The 17742-nt window shown below is 47.0% G+C and overlaps 1 protein-coding gene across 4 annotated transcripts in view; it reads left to right on the top strand.

Annotated features, from left to right (window-relative positions):
• The window catches only part of LOC136626390 (alpha-2-macroglobulin-like protein 1), a 209018-nt gene that overhangs the window by 67555 nt on the left and 123721 nt on the right, over window positions 1-17742 (top strand). For all 4 annotated transcript variants that reach the window (XR_010792651.1, XM_066601393.1, XM_066601391.1 and 1 more), the window contains exons 13-16: window positions 833-1051; window positions 1673-1730; window positions 1819-1961; window positions 12291-12440. Coding sequence is in view for 3 of the 4 variants with exons in the window: in XM_066601393.1 (XP_066457490.1) it covers window positions 833-1051; window positions 1673-1730; window positions 1819-1961; window positions 12291-12440 (570 nt within the window). In the remaining variant the exon portion in view is untranslated. The remainder of the gene's footprint in view (window positions 1-832; window positions 1052-1672; window positions 1731-1818; window positions 1962-12290; window positions 12441-17742) is intronic.

Raw genomic sequence — 17742 nt, 5'->3', positions numbered from 1 at the left:
TGCATAGATTTTGAATATTTTGGCCATATGTCCCTAGGAGGCGCCGTATTTAATAACCTGAATTTATCAACAAATAGACACCAACCACCACATGTAAAAGATTCATAGTCTAGTGGGTGTGAGATTCCACGTGTCCCGGGGATCGCACAGTGATGGGAGAGGATGCATTGTGTTTGTGGCCGACTGCAGGTTCTGAAAATATAACTTGTGTTGCACTAAAACTTCCAGATGATTTATAATCCAAGTTGTTAACTTTTCTTTGTCTAATTCCAGTAGCTAAATGTCCAAGACGCTCAGTCTAGGGAATGTGTCCTGTGAGGACAGGAGGAAAAACGCTACCTCCTGTGACTTACTAATGTTACTGTCATGGGACAAAGGACATCCTGGTCTGTCACTAATGGGCAGATGGGATCAATAGCTCCCCCTACAGGTTACAGGTGGGAATTAACATATTAGTGAATATTGAGTGAACTTTAGCCTTGGCAGGATGCATTCCTGATCACCTGTACTTCATTCACCCAGCTTCCACAGGCATGCAGATTAACTGATACCAGAGAACACTAGCTGACACACAAAGATGGGTGAATCTCCTGGTGTCGTACTTCATAACTTCGACCAGCTGATTGAAAACGTTATAGAGAAAATGGGTGGCCGGGTGTGGAGACTGTACTATAGTGGTGAAGATACAGTATTGATAGTACATGATGGTGTATGACATCACCAGACCGTGCGCTGACATGCCGTGTGATGCGTAATCGTACTGCTCCCCCGTAGACGGCTCATTGGCTTCTATTTTTGATTGTGATGTGGATTGTGTTCTTTCTTATTCCAGGCCTCAACTGATGAGAAAGATGAACCCTACATCTATAACAAGGTGTCCGCCCGCTACGGCAGCGCCAGTCTCAAGCTTCAAGAGCTACATGTGGCGACTAATAGCTCTGTGTCTATCCGCCCAGTTCACCGTTTGGCGATCAGTGATGGGTCCGTCATCGCGACTGTGGATTTCAGCATTGAGGAACAAGACGGAGGCGACATTGAGTTTTACTATATGGTGAGGAGAGCTGACACAATAGAATACGTCTTGGCTCTCATATTTAGACCGGTTTTATGCGGGTGATTTTTTTCGTGATGCGACAGCGCTACAAGCCGCATGTATGTGAGGCTCGTACTTTCCAATGGGTTCTTTCACATTAGCGATGTTTTGTAGGCTGCTACATTGCGAGAATACAAAGTCGTGGCATGCTCTATACAGCACGATTAGCAATGTTTTGTAGCCCATGTTTCCCTATGGAACCTTCCTTTCTGTTGCATCACACGAAAATGCAGCTCCAGCAGAATTCCTTGTAGTTTTCAGTCAGCGCTTCCTGGTTTGCAGGTTCAAAATCCCCGCCGCCAAGAAGTGCTGGCTGTGATTGGTTCTCAAGCTCTGCAGCTTAGCCAATCACCGCAGCACTCAATGAACCAATCACAGCCATTCAATACAATGGCTGTGGTTGGTTCATGGAGCTGTAGGTGCAACTGTGCTCAGTAGCTCGGAGCATAGCTGCGCCTGAATGAGGAAAATTTCTTGATATCAGACTGAACAGTGAGGATGTGAATGATGTCAGCGCCTCTTCTTGATTGGTCTCCATCCTTGTCTTCCTCGGTATCTCAACGTCTCCTCTTCTTTCAGGTCCTTGACAAGAACAGATTGACCCTTGGAGGCCAGCAGACAGTGAAGAAGCCGGACGGTACGTTTCTCATCTGCATGTGGTTGATGTCTCTCCTGGTCCTCGTTCCCTCCTACATCTAACTTGTGCATCTTCTCCCATTCTTCAGCTCTCTCCGGCTCCTTCCAGTTCACTCTTCCTATTAAGGATAATTCTGCATCAGGAAAGTTAGTGGTTTTCACAAAGTCGCAATCTGGTGGAATTGCTGCCGATATAACAGAAATCCGAGTGCCGGCTGCTCTGAAACATAAGGTGAGTGTCAGTCCAGGGCTGGAGGGGTACAGGCCCTTAGGGGCAGATACTGGAGGGGTGCAGGCCCATAGGGGCGGCTACTGGAGGCTACTGGAGGGTGCAGGCCCATAGGGGCGGCTACTGGAGGGTGCAGGCCCATAGGGGCGGATACTGAACAGGTCACTATGGGGAAGGTATAAAGATGGTGGAGCAGGTATTGGAAATTACCATTTTTAGAATCTTTGGGGATCCCAGCAATCAGACCTCCAAAGATAACAATTTTATGGCAGATATTGTAGAGTTAGGCCACTTTCAAACAGGCGACACAATTGCGTGATTTTTCCATGATGCGATGGCACGAAAAAACGCATGTATGTGAAGCCTATGCTTTCCAATGGGATCCTTCACATTAGCAATTGCAATTTTTAATTTTTTTAGGTTTTGTAGCCCTATGGAGGCTACGTTTTTGTTGCATCGCAACACATGAAATCACATTTTTAGTGCGATGCAACTTTGACATTAGGCAAAAACATGCTACAAAGTCGTACGAGAAAATCGCGAGCGGTAGCGATATCGCCGTGAGAAAGGAAGTGATAAGGCATAAAAATTACGGGAACGCAGCTGCGATATCGCCGCGATTTTCTCACACTGATATCGCTGTCATTGATGTGAAAGAGGACTAAATGAGTGGAAAACACTATTAGATATCATTATTTTAATTAACTCTTTAGTGACTATTTTGATACTAAGGGCGCCCACCCACTGGCGATTTTTTTTTTCTTTGCGTTTTGCGTTTTTTCTCAAGAGCAATTAGAATTGAATGTACTCCTGTCCACTGGCGTTTTTTTTTGCGTTGCGTTGCGTTTTTTAACATAGGAACTGTCAGTTGCATATGTGTCCTTATTTTTCTCCTAATGCACCCATGAAAGTCAATGGAAATTAATGGAAAAGCCGCTAAAACGCCGCGAAAACGCGTCAAAAAATGCCGCGAAAAAGCGCGGAAAAAGCAGGAAAAACTCTGCGAAAACGCGGCGTTTTTCACGCACGAAAATTGCAAATGCCAGTGGCTGGGCGCCCTTAGGATGCAACGATTTTTGGGGGATTTTCACCTCCGCTTTCAAAAGCTATGCGTCGACACGGCCGTATGAGGGCTTGTTTTTGTATGGCAAGCTGTAGTTTTCATTGGCACCATTTTTTGTACATATAATGTATTGTATAACTTTTATTAAACTTTTTTGTAACATACCGTAGTATGCAAGGCTGAAAAAAGACAAATGTCCATCCACTCCAGCCTGTTTCCTCCTCTCTTGTTGATCCAGAGGAAGGCAAAAAAAACACAATGAGGCAGAAGCCAATTTACCCCATTTTGGAGGGAAAAAATCCTTTCTAACTCCATAATGGCAGTCCGAATAATCCCTGGATCAACATTTGAAAGTTGCCTACCTGACTGCAAGACTCGGATCCACAACCCCGCTAGTTATTAAATGTCTATATCCTGCAATGTCGTTGCACTCCAAAAAGACATCAAGTCCCCTTTTAAACTCCTCTATTGATTTTGCCATCACCACATCCTCAGGCAGAGAGTTCCACAGTCTCACTGCTCTTACAGTAAAGAACCCCTTTCTGTGTTGGTGATGAAACCTGCTTTCTTATAGACGTAGCGGATGCCCTCTTGTTACCGTCGCAGTCCTGGGTATCAACAGATCATGGGAGAGATCCTTGTATCGCCCCCTAATGTATTTATACACAGTTATTTGATCACCCCTTAGCCGTCTTTTTTCCAGGGTGAATAATCCCAGTTTTGGTGCCTCTCTGGGTATTCCAGCCCTCTCATTCCATGTATTAGTTTAGTTGCCCTTCTTTGAACCCCCTCCAGCACTGTAACATCTGTCCTGAGCTCCGGTGACCAGTACTGTATGCAGTATTCCATGTGGGGCCTGATAAGGACCTTATATAGCAGAAGAATAATGTTTTCGTCCCTTGCCCCTTGGAGGAGTTTGTCATTTTGCCCTGCAACCTGGTGTAACCAGCTGAAGGGGTTGTCATCTGTCACAGTAGTGAAGGTATGCCCATAGAGATATGGCTACAGCTTCTGCACGGTCCACACAATGGCCAAACATTCTTTCTCTTTGGTGGCGTAGGCCACCTCCCTGGGCATGATCTTTTGACTGAGGTATAGCATGGGGTGCTCCTCTCTGCCCGAATGCACTTGGCTGAAAACAGCACCGAGGCCACATGCACTTGCATTGGTCTGCACCACAAACCTCGTGGTGAAGTCTGGGGTCTGCAGAACTGAGGCACCGAAGAGTGCAGCCTTTAGGGTCACGAAGGACTGTTCGCAACCGGGGGTCCAGTCCACTACCTGAGGCAACTTCTTCTTGCCCAGGTCAGTGAGGGGTTTTGCTAGGGCTCTGTAGTTGGGTACAAACCAATGATAGTACCTGGTGGTACCCAAGAAGTACATAACCCACTTCTTTGTTTTTGGGGGTGGGCCAGGCTCCCTACTCGGTACCCTAGATACTGCACCTCCCGCATGCCAATCTGGCACTTTCCAGGCTTAATGGTCAGGCCTATAGTCTGGATCAGCCCGAGCACCTGCGTCAGGTGCTTCAGATGTTCCTGCCAAGTGGAGCTGAAGATGGCAATATCATTCAAGTATGCTACCGCACACAATGTTCACCTGGTGAACTATCAACTGGGTCCTCCCTGGTTTCCCAGTGAAGGTGGATAGGAAGGGGAGCAGGACATCATGCAGCTGGGACTACTGGTGCCCAGAGAGCTGCAGGTTGAAATCTGCATCCTTGATTGTTCCTCCCATGTGAGCGGTGGCTAGCAGATCCACCAGGATCTCTCCTTCACCTTCTTTGGGAAGGCTGCACACTTGCAAGGCACATGAACCTTCATCATGTTCACATGGAAGACCCTCTGACTCTTCTGGGCATAGTCGATCGTGACAATGTAGTTGACATCATTTAGCTGCTGGTGAATGAGATATGGGCCTTCCCAAGCAGCCTGAAGCTTAACCTGGGTCAATGGAAATAGGACCCACAGCTTTTGAGCAACCTCATAGGTCCTTTTTTCTTGCGTTTCGGTCATGCCATTGCTTCTGGCTGGCTTGGGCCTGCCCCATGTTCCCACACATCAGCTGTGTAAATGCCTGCATCTTGTCACAGAGCCGCAAGACATGCTTGATGACCGACACTTCAGAGGTGGCTAGTTCTCCTTCCCAGGATTCTCTTACCAATGCTAGGGGTCCTCGTACCCACCTCCCATACAGAAGCTCAAAGGAGGAGAGCACTGATGAGGCCTGAGGTACCTCTCTGTAATCAAATTGCATCTGCTTTAAGGTGCCATTGAATCATTCCCACAGACCATTAGTTTGGGGGTGATATGGGCTGGCTACCAGATGTTGCACTTGTATCTTTTTACACAGGCACTGCATGACGCTGGACAAAAACTGGGGCCCCTGATCGGTAAGCATCTCTCTGAGAAATCCTGATTAATAAATTGCAGATTTATTCTCAAAAGCACTAGCAGTGCTAAATATTCATATATACCGTATATACTCGAGTATGAAAGCCCCCCTCGGCTTATACTCGAGTGAGGGTCCCATGCATCATTGCTTTCAATGGGGCTGTGGCTGCTGCCAGCGGCCCCATTGAATGCAATGGTCTGCCAGCAACCCCTGCAGTGATTTTTGGGGAAGGGCTTTAAATATAAGCCCTTCCCTGAAAATCATCCCTAGCAGTAGTAAAAAATGAAAAAAAAAAAAATACTAACCTGTCCACTGCTGCCGGGGGCTCGGCGCGTCTAGCCACTTGTCATCCCGTAACTGTAATGAAGTTCTTTCAGCGGGCGGGGATTTAAAAATCCCCACCTGCTGAAAGGACTGTGTCTGATTGGCTGAGTGCTCAGCCAATAACTGGCAGCACTCAGCTATTTATTGAATGACAACTGAGCGCTGCCTGTGATTGGTCACAACACTCAGCCAATCACAGGCAGTGCTCAGGCATTCATTAAATTGCCGACTGTGACAGCTGTGGAAGGGGATTCTTTACTCTCCGTGGGGAGTCCCCTTGTCCTCTTGTATAAGCTTACCCTAGGCTTATACTTGAGTCACTAAGTTTTACCAGTTTTTTGTGAAAAACTTAGGTGCCTCGGCTTATATTCGGGTCGGCTTATACTCGAGTATATACAGTACATAAATATACAGAAAAATATGCTACAGCGGAGGTAAGGTTTACAGGCATACACAACAAACAGTACTTTAATAAAGCGGGGAGAAAATAAAATAAAGATACCAGATTTGGCTGACGGCCTGCACGTCTCTATATCACACTTTATATAATTGAAAAATAGTTTAGGGTTATTTTTGCTCTGCCAACTTTGCAAACTTGTGGGGGTGTGCCAGCTCAGGACCAGCCTCCCTGGCGGTATGCTACCATTACGTGCTCCCTTTACCTGAAATAAAAGACACACAACTACTTCTGGCTTTTTAGTGGGATGCCCACAGCTTTCATAAATAACCGATATTAACAATTTGAAAACTTTCAAACTTCTAAAAACAACCCCCTTCCCATGTTCCTAAACCTCTTTTAACTTAGTACCCACACAGCGTACGTAAGCCCCGATGGAGTTGGGCTGTTAACCGCCTTGCTCCTCTGTCATGGGAAGATCTTCCGCCACTAGGGATGTGTCATACCCTCTGACGCATTCTGCCCCACCCCACTACCTTTCTCTATTGCTGCCTCTAACCCGTCCTACAACCTGGAAATGAAAATGTCCAATCCTACATCATTCAAATAGACGCCATCCTCCCTCAGGGCAATCCATTCCAAATCTTCCAGCTCCCACCGAGTTCCTGTAAAAACTTAGAAAGTTTTGCGTTTACCGCTTTACGGGCTCTTTCTATCAGCTCAGATCGTCTTGCTCCTCTCCATACCTGCCTTTTTACAATGTCCGACCACACGAACCGCACTTCTTCAAAGCATTCCCGGAAACGGAGCAAATCCTGCTTCATCATTACCAGTAATTTGTTCATCTTCACATGGCCCAAGTCATTCCCTCCCGCACGTATCAGCAGGATGACCCGGCATTGTGCATGTTTGCTAATCCGAATTACCTCTGGTAGCAAACTATACCAACGAAGTCCTCGAATACCAAGCCAGTGCACTGATGTCCCCTTAAGGCCTTAGTCAGACGGGCGTTTTTTTGCGCAATTTGCGGATCGCATGACGGATGCGCATCCGCAAATTGCGTGACCGGTGCCCAAAAATCGCCCGAAAATCTGCTCCTAGCCGCGTTTCATTAGAAACGGGCTGGAGCTGTCCAGCGCATTGCATTCAATGGAGCTGGCAATACAGCCGGCTCCATTGAAAGCAATGCGCTGCGGGCGAGTGTGGGATGAATTGTCATGAAGGGCTTAAATATATAAGCCCTTCCCTGCAATTCATCCAGAACTGTGTTAAAATAAAAAAAAAATATATACTCACCTGCTCCCGGCAGCCAGAGTTCCGCGCGGCCGGCCTGCAGTGGGTGTGAAGGGGGTGTGAGTCAGACCTGCCCCCTGATTGGCTCAGCGCTGAGCCAATCAGAGGCAGGTCTCTCTCACACCCATTCATGAATTCATGAATGGGTGTGAGTCAGACCTGCCTCTGATTGGCTCAGGTGGAGCCAATCAGGGGCAGCTTTGAGTCACACCCCCTTCACACCCACTGCAGGCCGGCCGCGCTGTACTCCGGCTGCCGGGACAAGGTGAGTATATATATATTTTTTGTTTTAACACATTTCTGAATGAATTGCAGGGAAGGGCTTATATATTTAAGCCCTTTTCGACAATTCATCCAGCGCTGTCCGGCAGCCCATTGCTTTCAATGGAGCCGGCTGTATTGCCGGCTCCATTGAATTCAATGGGCAAACATCGTTCCTCTCTGCGCAGAGAAGAATGATTTGTCTTCTATATGTTCTCAATGGGGTCGACGCTGCTGCCGCCGGCCCCATTGAGCGCATATAGAGAAGAGAACAGGAATCGCAGATCGCAGATAGGTGCGATCTGCGATTTCTGTTCTATAATTTATCGGATGAGCGCATAAAAAGCGCTCATGTGTCCGATACCATTGCAAAGCAATGGTTTTAAAAAATCGATGGACGCATGCGCATGCGCAAATCGCGCGAAAAAATGCCCGTCTGACTAAGGCCTAAGACCCAGTCCTCCCCTGACTGGTTGAACCAGCACCCGTCTCTCTGCCTAATGTATAAAAAAATCCAAATTTGCCACGGTTCTTCCGCTGAAAAAAAACTAATAAAATGCAACTGCCGCAAAATTCTATCTGCTTAACTTACTACATGCAACAAAACCCCCTTTCTGGTTTACCCTTGCCTAATTTTATAGCCATCTGTAAAACTCTTCGATTGAGGGTGGCATCCACTGATGCAAAAGCATGCATCCGGTAAAATTTTGAAAAGGTGTTCAAAGAGGTCCATGTAGCGGCCTTACACACTTAAACAGCGAAAACAGCGTTTCATACCATCCATGAAGTCCCCACTGACTGAGTAGAGCGTGGAAGAACATAGAATGGAGGTTCTCTGCCCTTAATACAGTAGGCATCAATCACCAATGATCGGATCCAGAGAGAAAGGACCACTTTGAAAACACCAAGACCACATCTTGGGCCATCAGGAATCATGAACAGAGAGTCAGAGCATCAGAAGAAGCCGTCAGCGGAAAGTAGGTCTGCAAAGCTTACACAAGATCTAGTTTGTGAAGAGTGCGTTCTCTCAGATGAGCTGCAGAGTGGCAAAATGAGGGCAGAATGATGTCCTCATTGCAATGGAATGCCGATACCGCCTTAGGTAGAAAGAAGGGAACTTGAGGTAGGACCACCTTGTCTTGATGAAAGACCAAACGTTAGTTTGGTCGACAATGCTGTGAGCTCAGAAATCCAATGGATGGAGGTGACCTTCCAGGTCAAAACGCGAGCTGGAACCTCCCTCAACAGCTCAAACGGATGACACTGTAGGTCCCAAGGTGGCACAAGAGAATAGTATGGAGGAGTGACATGTGCGATCCCTTGCAGGAATGTATGTATGGCTGACTTTCAGGCCAGTGGGCATTGGAAAAGTATGGATAGAGTGGATGCTTGTCCTTTTATTGTACTAAGGTGGAAGCCTATATCCAGACCCTCCCGTAGAAAGGACAGGAGGTGTGATAAAGAAAAACGCATAGGGTAAAAGTTGCGTTGCTCGCACCATAGAAAGAAACTTTTCCAAATGCAATGGTAAACCCTGATGGGAGCTGTTAACACTTTAAATTCTGACAGTGGCATTTAAATGCCTCGTTCAATGTTTGGAGCTCCTGTACTGCCCCTTGTGATGAAATCGCGGGGTGCCGTGCAGTTGCCATGGCAGCCAAGAGCCTTGTGAAAGGCCCCAGGGTTGCCATTGCAAATTGCCTGCTGTCAAGCAATACCTGCAACATGGCTTATAGATTCCCTGTCAGATCACAGTATAATGTAAGGCTCTTGCATTACATCATTGCAGGAGTGATCAAACCATCGCAAGTTCTTGTTCCCAATGGGGATGAAAAAAAAGTAAAAATCAGTTTAAAAAAGGTTTTCCTAATTATAAAAAAATAAAAGGTGCTAAAAGTTGTAAAAAACCCACCTTTTACCACATTTATAATAAAATAATTGAAATAATAAACGTCAAGAGCATATTTGGTATCGCTGCATCCTTAAACACCCGATCTATCACAGTAACTCTATCACAGTAACACAGTATTTACCCCGCACAGTGAACGTCGTCAGAAAAAAGATAGCAACTGTGCTCTCTTTAGTCACCCAATCTCCAAGAAAAATTGAATAAAAAACTATCAAAAAGCTGTATGTACTCCAAAATGATACCAATAGAAACTGACGGGGGTCAGAAACGCTCTTTTCTCTTTAGGGAGAGCAACTATATACTATAAACTAAGTGAGGAGACTTAAATGGTCAAGCACGCTCCTCTGGGTAATATGCAAATAAGGGAGATGGAATAAATCCTCCACAGTGCCACCTATTGAAAGGCAGCATTCCTTCGAGTCAAAGTCATACTTTTTATACAAGCCTTGTTACAATGACTGGGAATTAAAAGCAAAGCCAGACCCCATGTACATACAGCTGTACCTCGGGCTGCGGGATGGCCTACAAAACACCTCAAGCCTCGGGATGGCATACAAAACTCCTCAGGCTGCGAGGTGGCCTACAAAAATCTCAGGCTGCTTGATGGCGTACAAAATACCTCAGGCCATGCTGTGGCCTACACAACAGCTCAGGCAGCATGGTGGCCTACACAATACCTCAGTCCTTAAAAAATGGATAAATAAACAAAAATCGGGGGTAGTAGTCCTGTCCCCTGGAGACTATAGTGTGGTACCTCAGGGCAGATGTTGCAGTGGTGGGAAGGGACTCCAGGAGTCAGGTTGAATAGTAAAACAATAGAACAGATTCATTTTCAATGAGAGAGATCTTCAATTAAGGAGTTTCATACAATTTGCATAATATTTCCTCGAGGTAGATGATTACAGTTGTAGTTAATAATCTTTTTTGTACCTATTCAGGAGATAAGTACAGGAGCTCTCATCTGTACACAGTGCTTTGTCTTTCTGCTTTACTCTCTGGCTTTTACTCTTTTCTTGAATGTCAATACTTATTTTCTATCTTCTCCTTCTTACATAAAATCTCTTTCCTACTTTTTTTCTGTTTTCTCGATGCAATCCTGTTTTTGTGCTCACATTTTCCTCCTTCCCACAGCATTGGCTTCTCTCATCTTGCTTCTTCTCTCAGATCTCCATTTTCCCAAGTCTGACTTAACTCCACTCCCTCTTTTTTTTAACTGCATCCTTTCAACCAACCTGTGAGACATCCTCCAATAACAGGCATCCTAACAACCTGTTAGCTAGCTAGCCAATACCTAGGCTATGTTAGCTTGCTGGAAGTACCACTGAGAATGCAATGAATACAATGGAAAACAAGTGAACTCAGAGTACCTTAAAGCAAAATACACCCAATTAAGAAGTGACCTCATAAATTCTGTAGCACCCAACTCTAGGGTACTACAGCACCAAGCTAATCAGTAGGCCTGTCTCTGTTATTCATAACAGAGACAGGCCTACTGATTAACTCCATAACAGAATGGAGTTAACCGTTCTTTTGATTGCCCTGACCTCAGAAGAAAATGAGGCATATTCAAGCTTAAACTTGAACATGACCTGTTAGTCATAGTGCACCCCCCCCCCTTTTCTGGAACACTCCCAACTCCTTAAAGGCAGGCAAGCACAAGGGAGGGACACTGCTGGATTTGGGGAGCCCTCCTCTTTCGTTCTCAAGGGGTAAGTATATCCCGGAAGAAGAAGGTATATCTCCACAGGCCTGGCCCCGATTTTTGTTTATTTATCCATTTTTTTAATTATTTTGTCCAGCACAGGTTTCAGCCTGTATGTGGACTGGCGTCACAAACTTGATAAAACCAAACTACCACCTTACCCTGCCCGATTAATAGGTAGTGCCAAATGTCTTACTTAAGACTCTATTGTTTTCATATGTGTGTAATCACCGTCCATGAGGGGAGGAGTGGAGCCACCGCCAATGTCAGAAATGTCACTCATTCCCCCCCCGCGGTTGTGCTCACCCCAGTGCCTGCAGGAGGGGTATAGCTAGTAGGAGGAGCTAACGCTTTTTCTGCTTAGTGTCCACCTCCTAATGGCAGTAGTTATACCAATGGTCTTTAGCTGTGTCCCCTAATGATATGGATGCGAAAAGTCATTTTAAGTACAGCCCCTTTAATGGTAAATTTCCTGTTGGTTTAGAGCAGTGAGGGATCTTGGGATTGCTGGTTTTCCCAGCGGCTGGACCTGCAACCGTCAGATATTTTTTACCTACTGTATCATTTTCAGTGGTAAAGTTACCTTAAGGGGGTTTTTCAGGCAGCCGCCGCTGTCAGTGTCAGGGTGCACTGGACGCCAGTGCTCCAACCCCTGTGTGGTGGCCGGTGCTTGTAATTGCAGGCTGGGGTCCCATTGATTTCAATGACAGCTGCACCTGCAATTACGAATGATGTCCACTACATGGGTCGGAGTAGCAGTTTCTGCTTTGACCTCGGTGTACCTCGACACTGACAGCCGGCGCTGCCTGGAAACCGACTATAAGCTTTCCATAGAACTGGGCAAGCTTTTAACCCCTACCTAACTGCTTAATTGGAGTTTTCCACTGCTCATGTTTGGCCATGTCTTCTTCTGGATGAACGCGGCTGTGGCTCTTGGGATGATGAAGAGGGTCTGTACTGTAATGTGTCCGTTGTCTCGTCTCTTCCAGGTCAGTCTTAAGTTCGCGGAGTCAGAATCTCTTCCTGGCTCAGAGAATAAGCTGCATCTTCAAGCTAATGGCGGCTCCACGTGTGCGCTGCGTGCGGTGGACAAGAGCGTCGTGATGATGAAACCTGGGGCTGAACTGACCGAGAGCAAGGTACCGGCGAATGTCACATTGTGCTAGAAGTCTTACAGGGCCCGGACTATCTGCGCAGTCATTGGCTGCCAATCACCGCCAGTCTAATCTGCTCTGTCAGAGGTTTCTTTCCTGAAGGGTCCAATATTAACGAGAAACTCAGAGCGATATCGCGCTCAGGAACCGGCGATTCTTCTGTGACCACTATGCATTTTACTAGAAAAGCACATAGCATTGCTGCAACCTATTGTTTCAATAGTGAAAAAAACTCACAATACATGCGAGTGCGACATGATTTTTTGCAGGTCCGTTGAAAATAGTGGGCATTATCAGCCAAAAATAGGGCATGCTGCAATTTCTGTATCCCATAGCGTAGCAGATAGAGGAGAATCGCACATGTAAATAGACCCATTGAAAATAATGGATTAGGCTTCCGTGCAATGCAACAAACTCGCACAGGAAAGTCACCCGTGTAAACGCATCTCTAGGGCGTATTGACAACGATGATTTTACCATAGCGGCACAGACATAGAGCGCATTGTTTTCATTGGGTCTATTTACGTGTGTGATTTTCGTCTTGCAGCGAGGAAATACATGTGTGATAATGCATGTCTGAATGGCCCAGTGTAAATCAATAGGCTTTTAGCAGTGCGTATTACGTGTGAGTGAGCCCTAATACAAAGAGCTGAAATCCCATTGACTTGCATCAGGGTATTCAGACCTGCATTTTTCATGCGTGTAAAAAAAAAAGTGCAGTATGTTCTATTTTGGTGTTCTTTAAGGGACCGAAATAGCCATTCAAGCCAATGGGATCACGTAAATATGCTGTAAATAAGCATGATACATATGGATTTGTGAAATGCGAAATGTCATGATTTGACATTGATATTCTTGTAATTAGCGAATTGCACTGGACGGGTAACGGATATTTTCAGACCGATGACTTCACATTGCACTATGGCAGACATGAGAAAATCAAGAGGAATGGCGTAGCCTTAATTACAAAAAACAGACCTCAAAGGCAGTAGAAAGTTCTAGAACAATTAGCGACCGTATTATTGCTATCCAGATATGTAGTAAGCCAGTGAACAACTCAGTCTTACAGGTCTATGCCCCAACGAGGATGCGAATGAGGAAACCATTATGCCGATGTCCAGAAAACTCTAAATGAAGTGCCAAAGAAGGGCATCATTTACATTATGGGCAACTTCAATTCTAAAGTCGGCAGCCAGCCAGAAGCAACCATCGCAGGAAGATTCGGGCTTGGTGAAAGAAATAAAGCCGGTGATCGCCTGGTACAGTTCTGCCAAGACAATCGGCTCAGGATCGCAAACACATGGTTTATGCAACCCAAACGCCGACTCTACACGTGGACATCCCCCGAACACCGACTGTACACGCGGACATCCCCCGAACGCCGACTGTACACGTGGACATCCCCCGAACGCCGACACTACAGGTGGACATCCCCCGAACGCCGACTGTACACGTGGACATCCCCCGAACGCCGACTCTACATGTGGACATCCCCCAAAGGCCGACTCTACACGTGGACATCCCCCGAACGCCGACTCTACACGTGGACATCCCCCGAACGCCGACTCTACACGTGGACATCCCCCGAACGCCGACTCTACACGTGGACATTCCCTGAATGCCGACTCTACACGTGGACATCCCCCGAACGCTGACTCTACACGTGGACATCCCCCGAACGCCGACTCTACACGTGGACATCCCCCGAACGCCGACTCTACACGTGGACATCCCCCGAACGCCGGCTCTACACGTGGACATCCCCCGAACGCCGACTCTACACGTGGACATCCCCCGAACGCCGGCTCTACACGTGGACATCCCCCGAACGCCGACTCTACACGTGGACATCCCCCGAACGCCGACTCTACACGTGGACATCCCCCGAACGCCGGCTCTACACGTGGACATCCCCCGAACGCCGGCTCTACACGTGGACATCCCCCGAACGCCGGCTCTACACGTGGACATCCCCCGAACGCCGGCTCTACACGTGGACATCCCCCGAACGCCGGCTCTACACGTGGACATCCCCCGAACGCCGGCTCTACACGTGGACATCCCCCGAACGCCGGCTCTACACGTGGACATCCCCCGAACGCCGGCTCTACACGTGGACATCCCCCGAACGCCGGCTCTACACGTGGACATCCCCCGAACGCCGGCTCTACACGTGGACATCCCCCGAACGCCGGCTCTACACGTGGACATCCCCCGAACGCCGGCTCTACACGTGGACATCCCCCGAACGCCGGCTCTACACGTGGACATCCCCCGAACGCCGGCTCTACACGTGGACATCCCCCGAACGCCGGCTCTACACGTGGACATCCCCCGAACGCCGGCTCTACACGTGGACATCCCCCGAACGCCGGCTCTACACGTGGACATCCCCCGAACGCCGGCTCTACACGTGGACATCCCCCGAACGCCGGCTCTACACGTGGACATCCCCCGAACGCCGGCTCTACACGTGGACATCCCCCGAACGCCGGCTCTACACGTGGACATCCCCCGAACGCCGGCTCTACACGTGGACATCCCCCGAACGCCGGCTCTACACGTGGACATCCCCCGAACGCCGACTCTACACGTGGACATCCCCCGAACGCCAACTCTACACGTGGACATCCCCCGAACGCCGGCTCTACACGTGGACATCCCCCGAACGCCGGCTCTACACGTGGACATCCCCCGAACGCCGGCTCTACACGTGGACATCTCCCAATGACCTCCATCGAAATCAGATTGATTACATCCTGTGTAATCATTGTTGCAATAAAATCCTTTCCTGGCGCCAACTGCGGATCTGGTCATAAACTCCTTGCAGCTAAGATTAACCTTACATTCTGTAGCTCCATTAAGAAAATTCAACAACGCTATAATCCCCTGATCATACACTATTGAGGTAACAAACCGATTGGAACTGCTTGACATATCAGAAAAGCATCCAGAAGAACTATGGCACGATATACAGTCCACAGTTTTGGAAACAGTCAGTAAGCGTCTCACCTATGTGAAGCATGAAAAACGAAGCTATTTGTTGACCGAGCCAACCCTCAGAATAGCCAAAAAAGAAGAGCAAGAAAGGCGGCCGGCAACAAAGACAAAGTTCGGCAGCTAAATACCGATTTTCAGAGAGTGGAAAAGGACAACCGAATGGACTGGAATGAGCATTGCAAACAACTCGCCACAGAAGCCGTGAAAGGTCATATCCTAGGCCTATTCTCACAGGTCAAGATGGCTCGAAAAACTTTCTTGGCACACAACAGAACAATCAAAGACAAAAATGGTAAGGAACTGAATGACCAACAGAGTATCAAGGATAGGTGGAGGGAATACAGAGAAGAACTATATGCCTGTAGCCACATACCTGGACCACTGCATGAGGCGGAGCCTGTGGACTTGGAGCCCTCCATTGCTGCCAGTGTAGTGATCCAGAGGTGTGGCACTGCAGAATAAGAACAATACTCACATGCATGTCAAGAGTCACTGTCCTAACTACAAGGCTTTAGCCAAGGGTAGTTATGCTGGACTTTCATCAATAAAAAGATAGAGTGAGAAAAGGGAAGCAAATAGTTATTTTTAGCTTAGTCATTTCTCTGTATATTGCTGAAGGACCTGGGATAATGTCGTACATCACTCAACCCAAGGCACTTGATTGGTCGAACAGCGAAGCTAATCGCAGTCAAGCTGAAATAAGATCCTTGAGTGGAAGGATGATTGACCGAGCTGACATGGGTTCCTTGAGAAGGAGGGATCAGCTTCCTGTCTTGCTTATCTATGGAGTAGTTAGTCATTATAAAAGTGTTAGGAGCCGGAAGTCAGGGGGGAGTCAGTGATGGAGAAGGAGGGGGAGAATGCCAGCAGCCATGTGAAGTGTGTTAATGGCTGCCCTGTAACTAGAGACGTTTTAATGACACCTTCAGAAACCCTGTATGCAGTTAATCAATCAACATTGAGAAGCCAGGCCCTGTCTTTAAAACCTGACCTCTGTTCAAGCCAACCTTCCAGCTCTGTTTTCTACCAAACAGCAACACAGATACAGTACAGGCAAGCTGCAGAGAGCAGAGAATCTGCACCAGGAGAGAGAGTACTGGAGAACTTTAGCTCACGTGTCAGGTGAGGCAATTTACTGTTAGTCGGATGAAAGGGGTTTCGTTTGTTTCAGTCATAGTCAGTTCTCTCTATAGCTCCCCCTTATCTCAGGTGCTGCCTCCCCAGGGCTTATTTATCGATGTATCAAGTGTTAAACTGTGTATACACAAATTCTACTGTTTTATATTCTTGCAGACTGCCACGTTCCAAAAGTAAATGGTGTGCCTGCAATTTACTCAAATATGTGTGCTAGTCTTATTTCTTTACCAAGGTCTTCTCAAACAGACACTGGCGTCATGTTCACCTAATTCCATTAGTCATCTATATCCTGTTTACTTTCATCTGTGAGCAAGATTACATGGAGCATGCTGCACTCATCACCACATTGACATGGCTCCTCAGCCACCTCTTAAAAACTGCTCAGAGAGTGCAGGTATCTACCCACTTGTTGCACGTTGCATCAGTACCTGAGACCATATTGCAAACCTGTAATGGACCTTAAAAAAAAACTTGAGAATACCAAAAGAATATCTACATGTGCTTCATGGACTACATCAAGGCCTTTGACTGCATCAACCATGCCAAGCTATGGCATGCCCTACAAGAGCTGGGCATATCAGCACATCTAGTCAATCTAATAAAATTACTTTATATCAATCAATAAACCACTGTGAGAGCACAATATGGGGACACAGATTGGATTGGGATCGGCAAAAGTGTCCAATAGGGCTGCATCTTCTCACCCTTCTTGTTTAACCTATATGCGGAAGTGATCATGCAAAAAATTGACCTAGATGGATTGGAAACTGGAGTGAAAATAGGTGGAAGAAACATCAACAATCTCCATTATGTGGAGGACACAACTCTGCTTGCAGAAACAGAATCCGGTCTGAAGCAGCTGGGATGGAAGAACTGAAAGTGAAAAAATGGGCCTCTGCCTGAATGTAAAGAAGATAGAAATTTTGCCCAATGCAAAAAATGGCCAAATTCAAATCAAAATCGACAACGAGGCCATAGGATGTGTGTGAAACTTTATCTTCCTTCGTACGACAATTGACCATAATAGAGAATCTATGCCAGAGATAAAATGTAGCATAGCATTGGGGTGAAGCGTGATGCTACACATGGACAAAATCTGGAAAAGTAGGGATATCCGTATAGCAACTAAACACAGGATAGTGCAAACCAT

Source organism: Eleutherodactylus coqui, chromosome 4 (genome assembly GCF_035609145.1).
Source record: "Eleutherodactylus coqui strain aEleCoq1 chromosome 4, aEleCoq1.hap1, whole genome shotgun sequence".
NCBI lineage: Eukaryota > Metazoa > Chordata > Amphibia > Anura > Eleutherodactylidae > Eleutherodactylus > Eleutherodactylus coqui.
The sequence above is the reverse complement of the archived record's forward strand: the minus strand, read 5'-3'. Positions and strand labels throughout refer to the sequence as shown.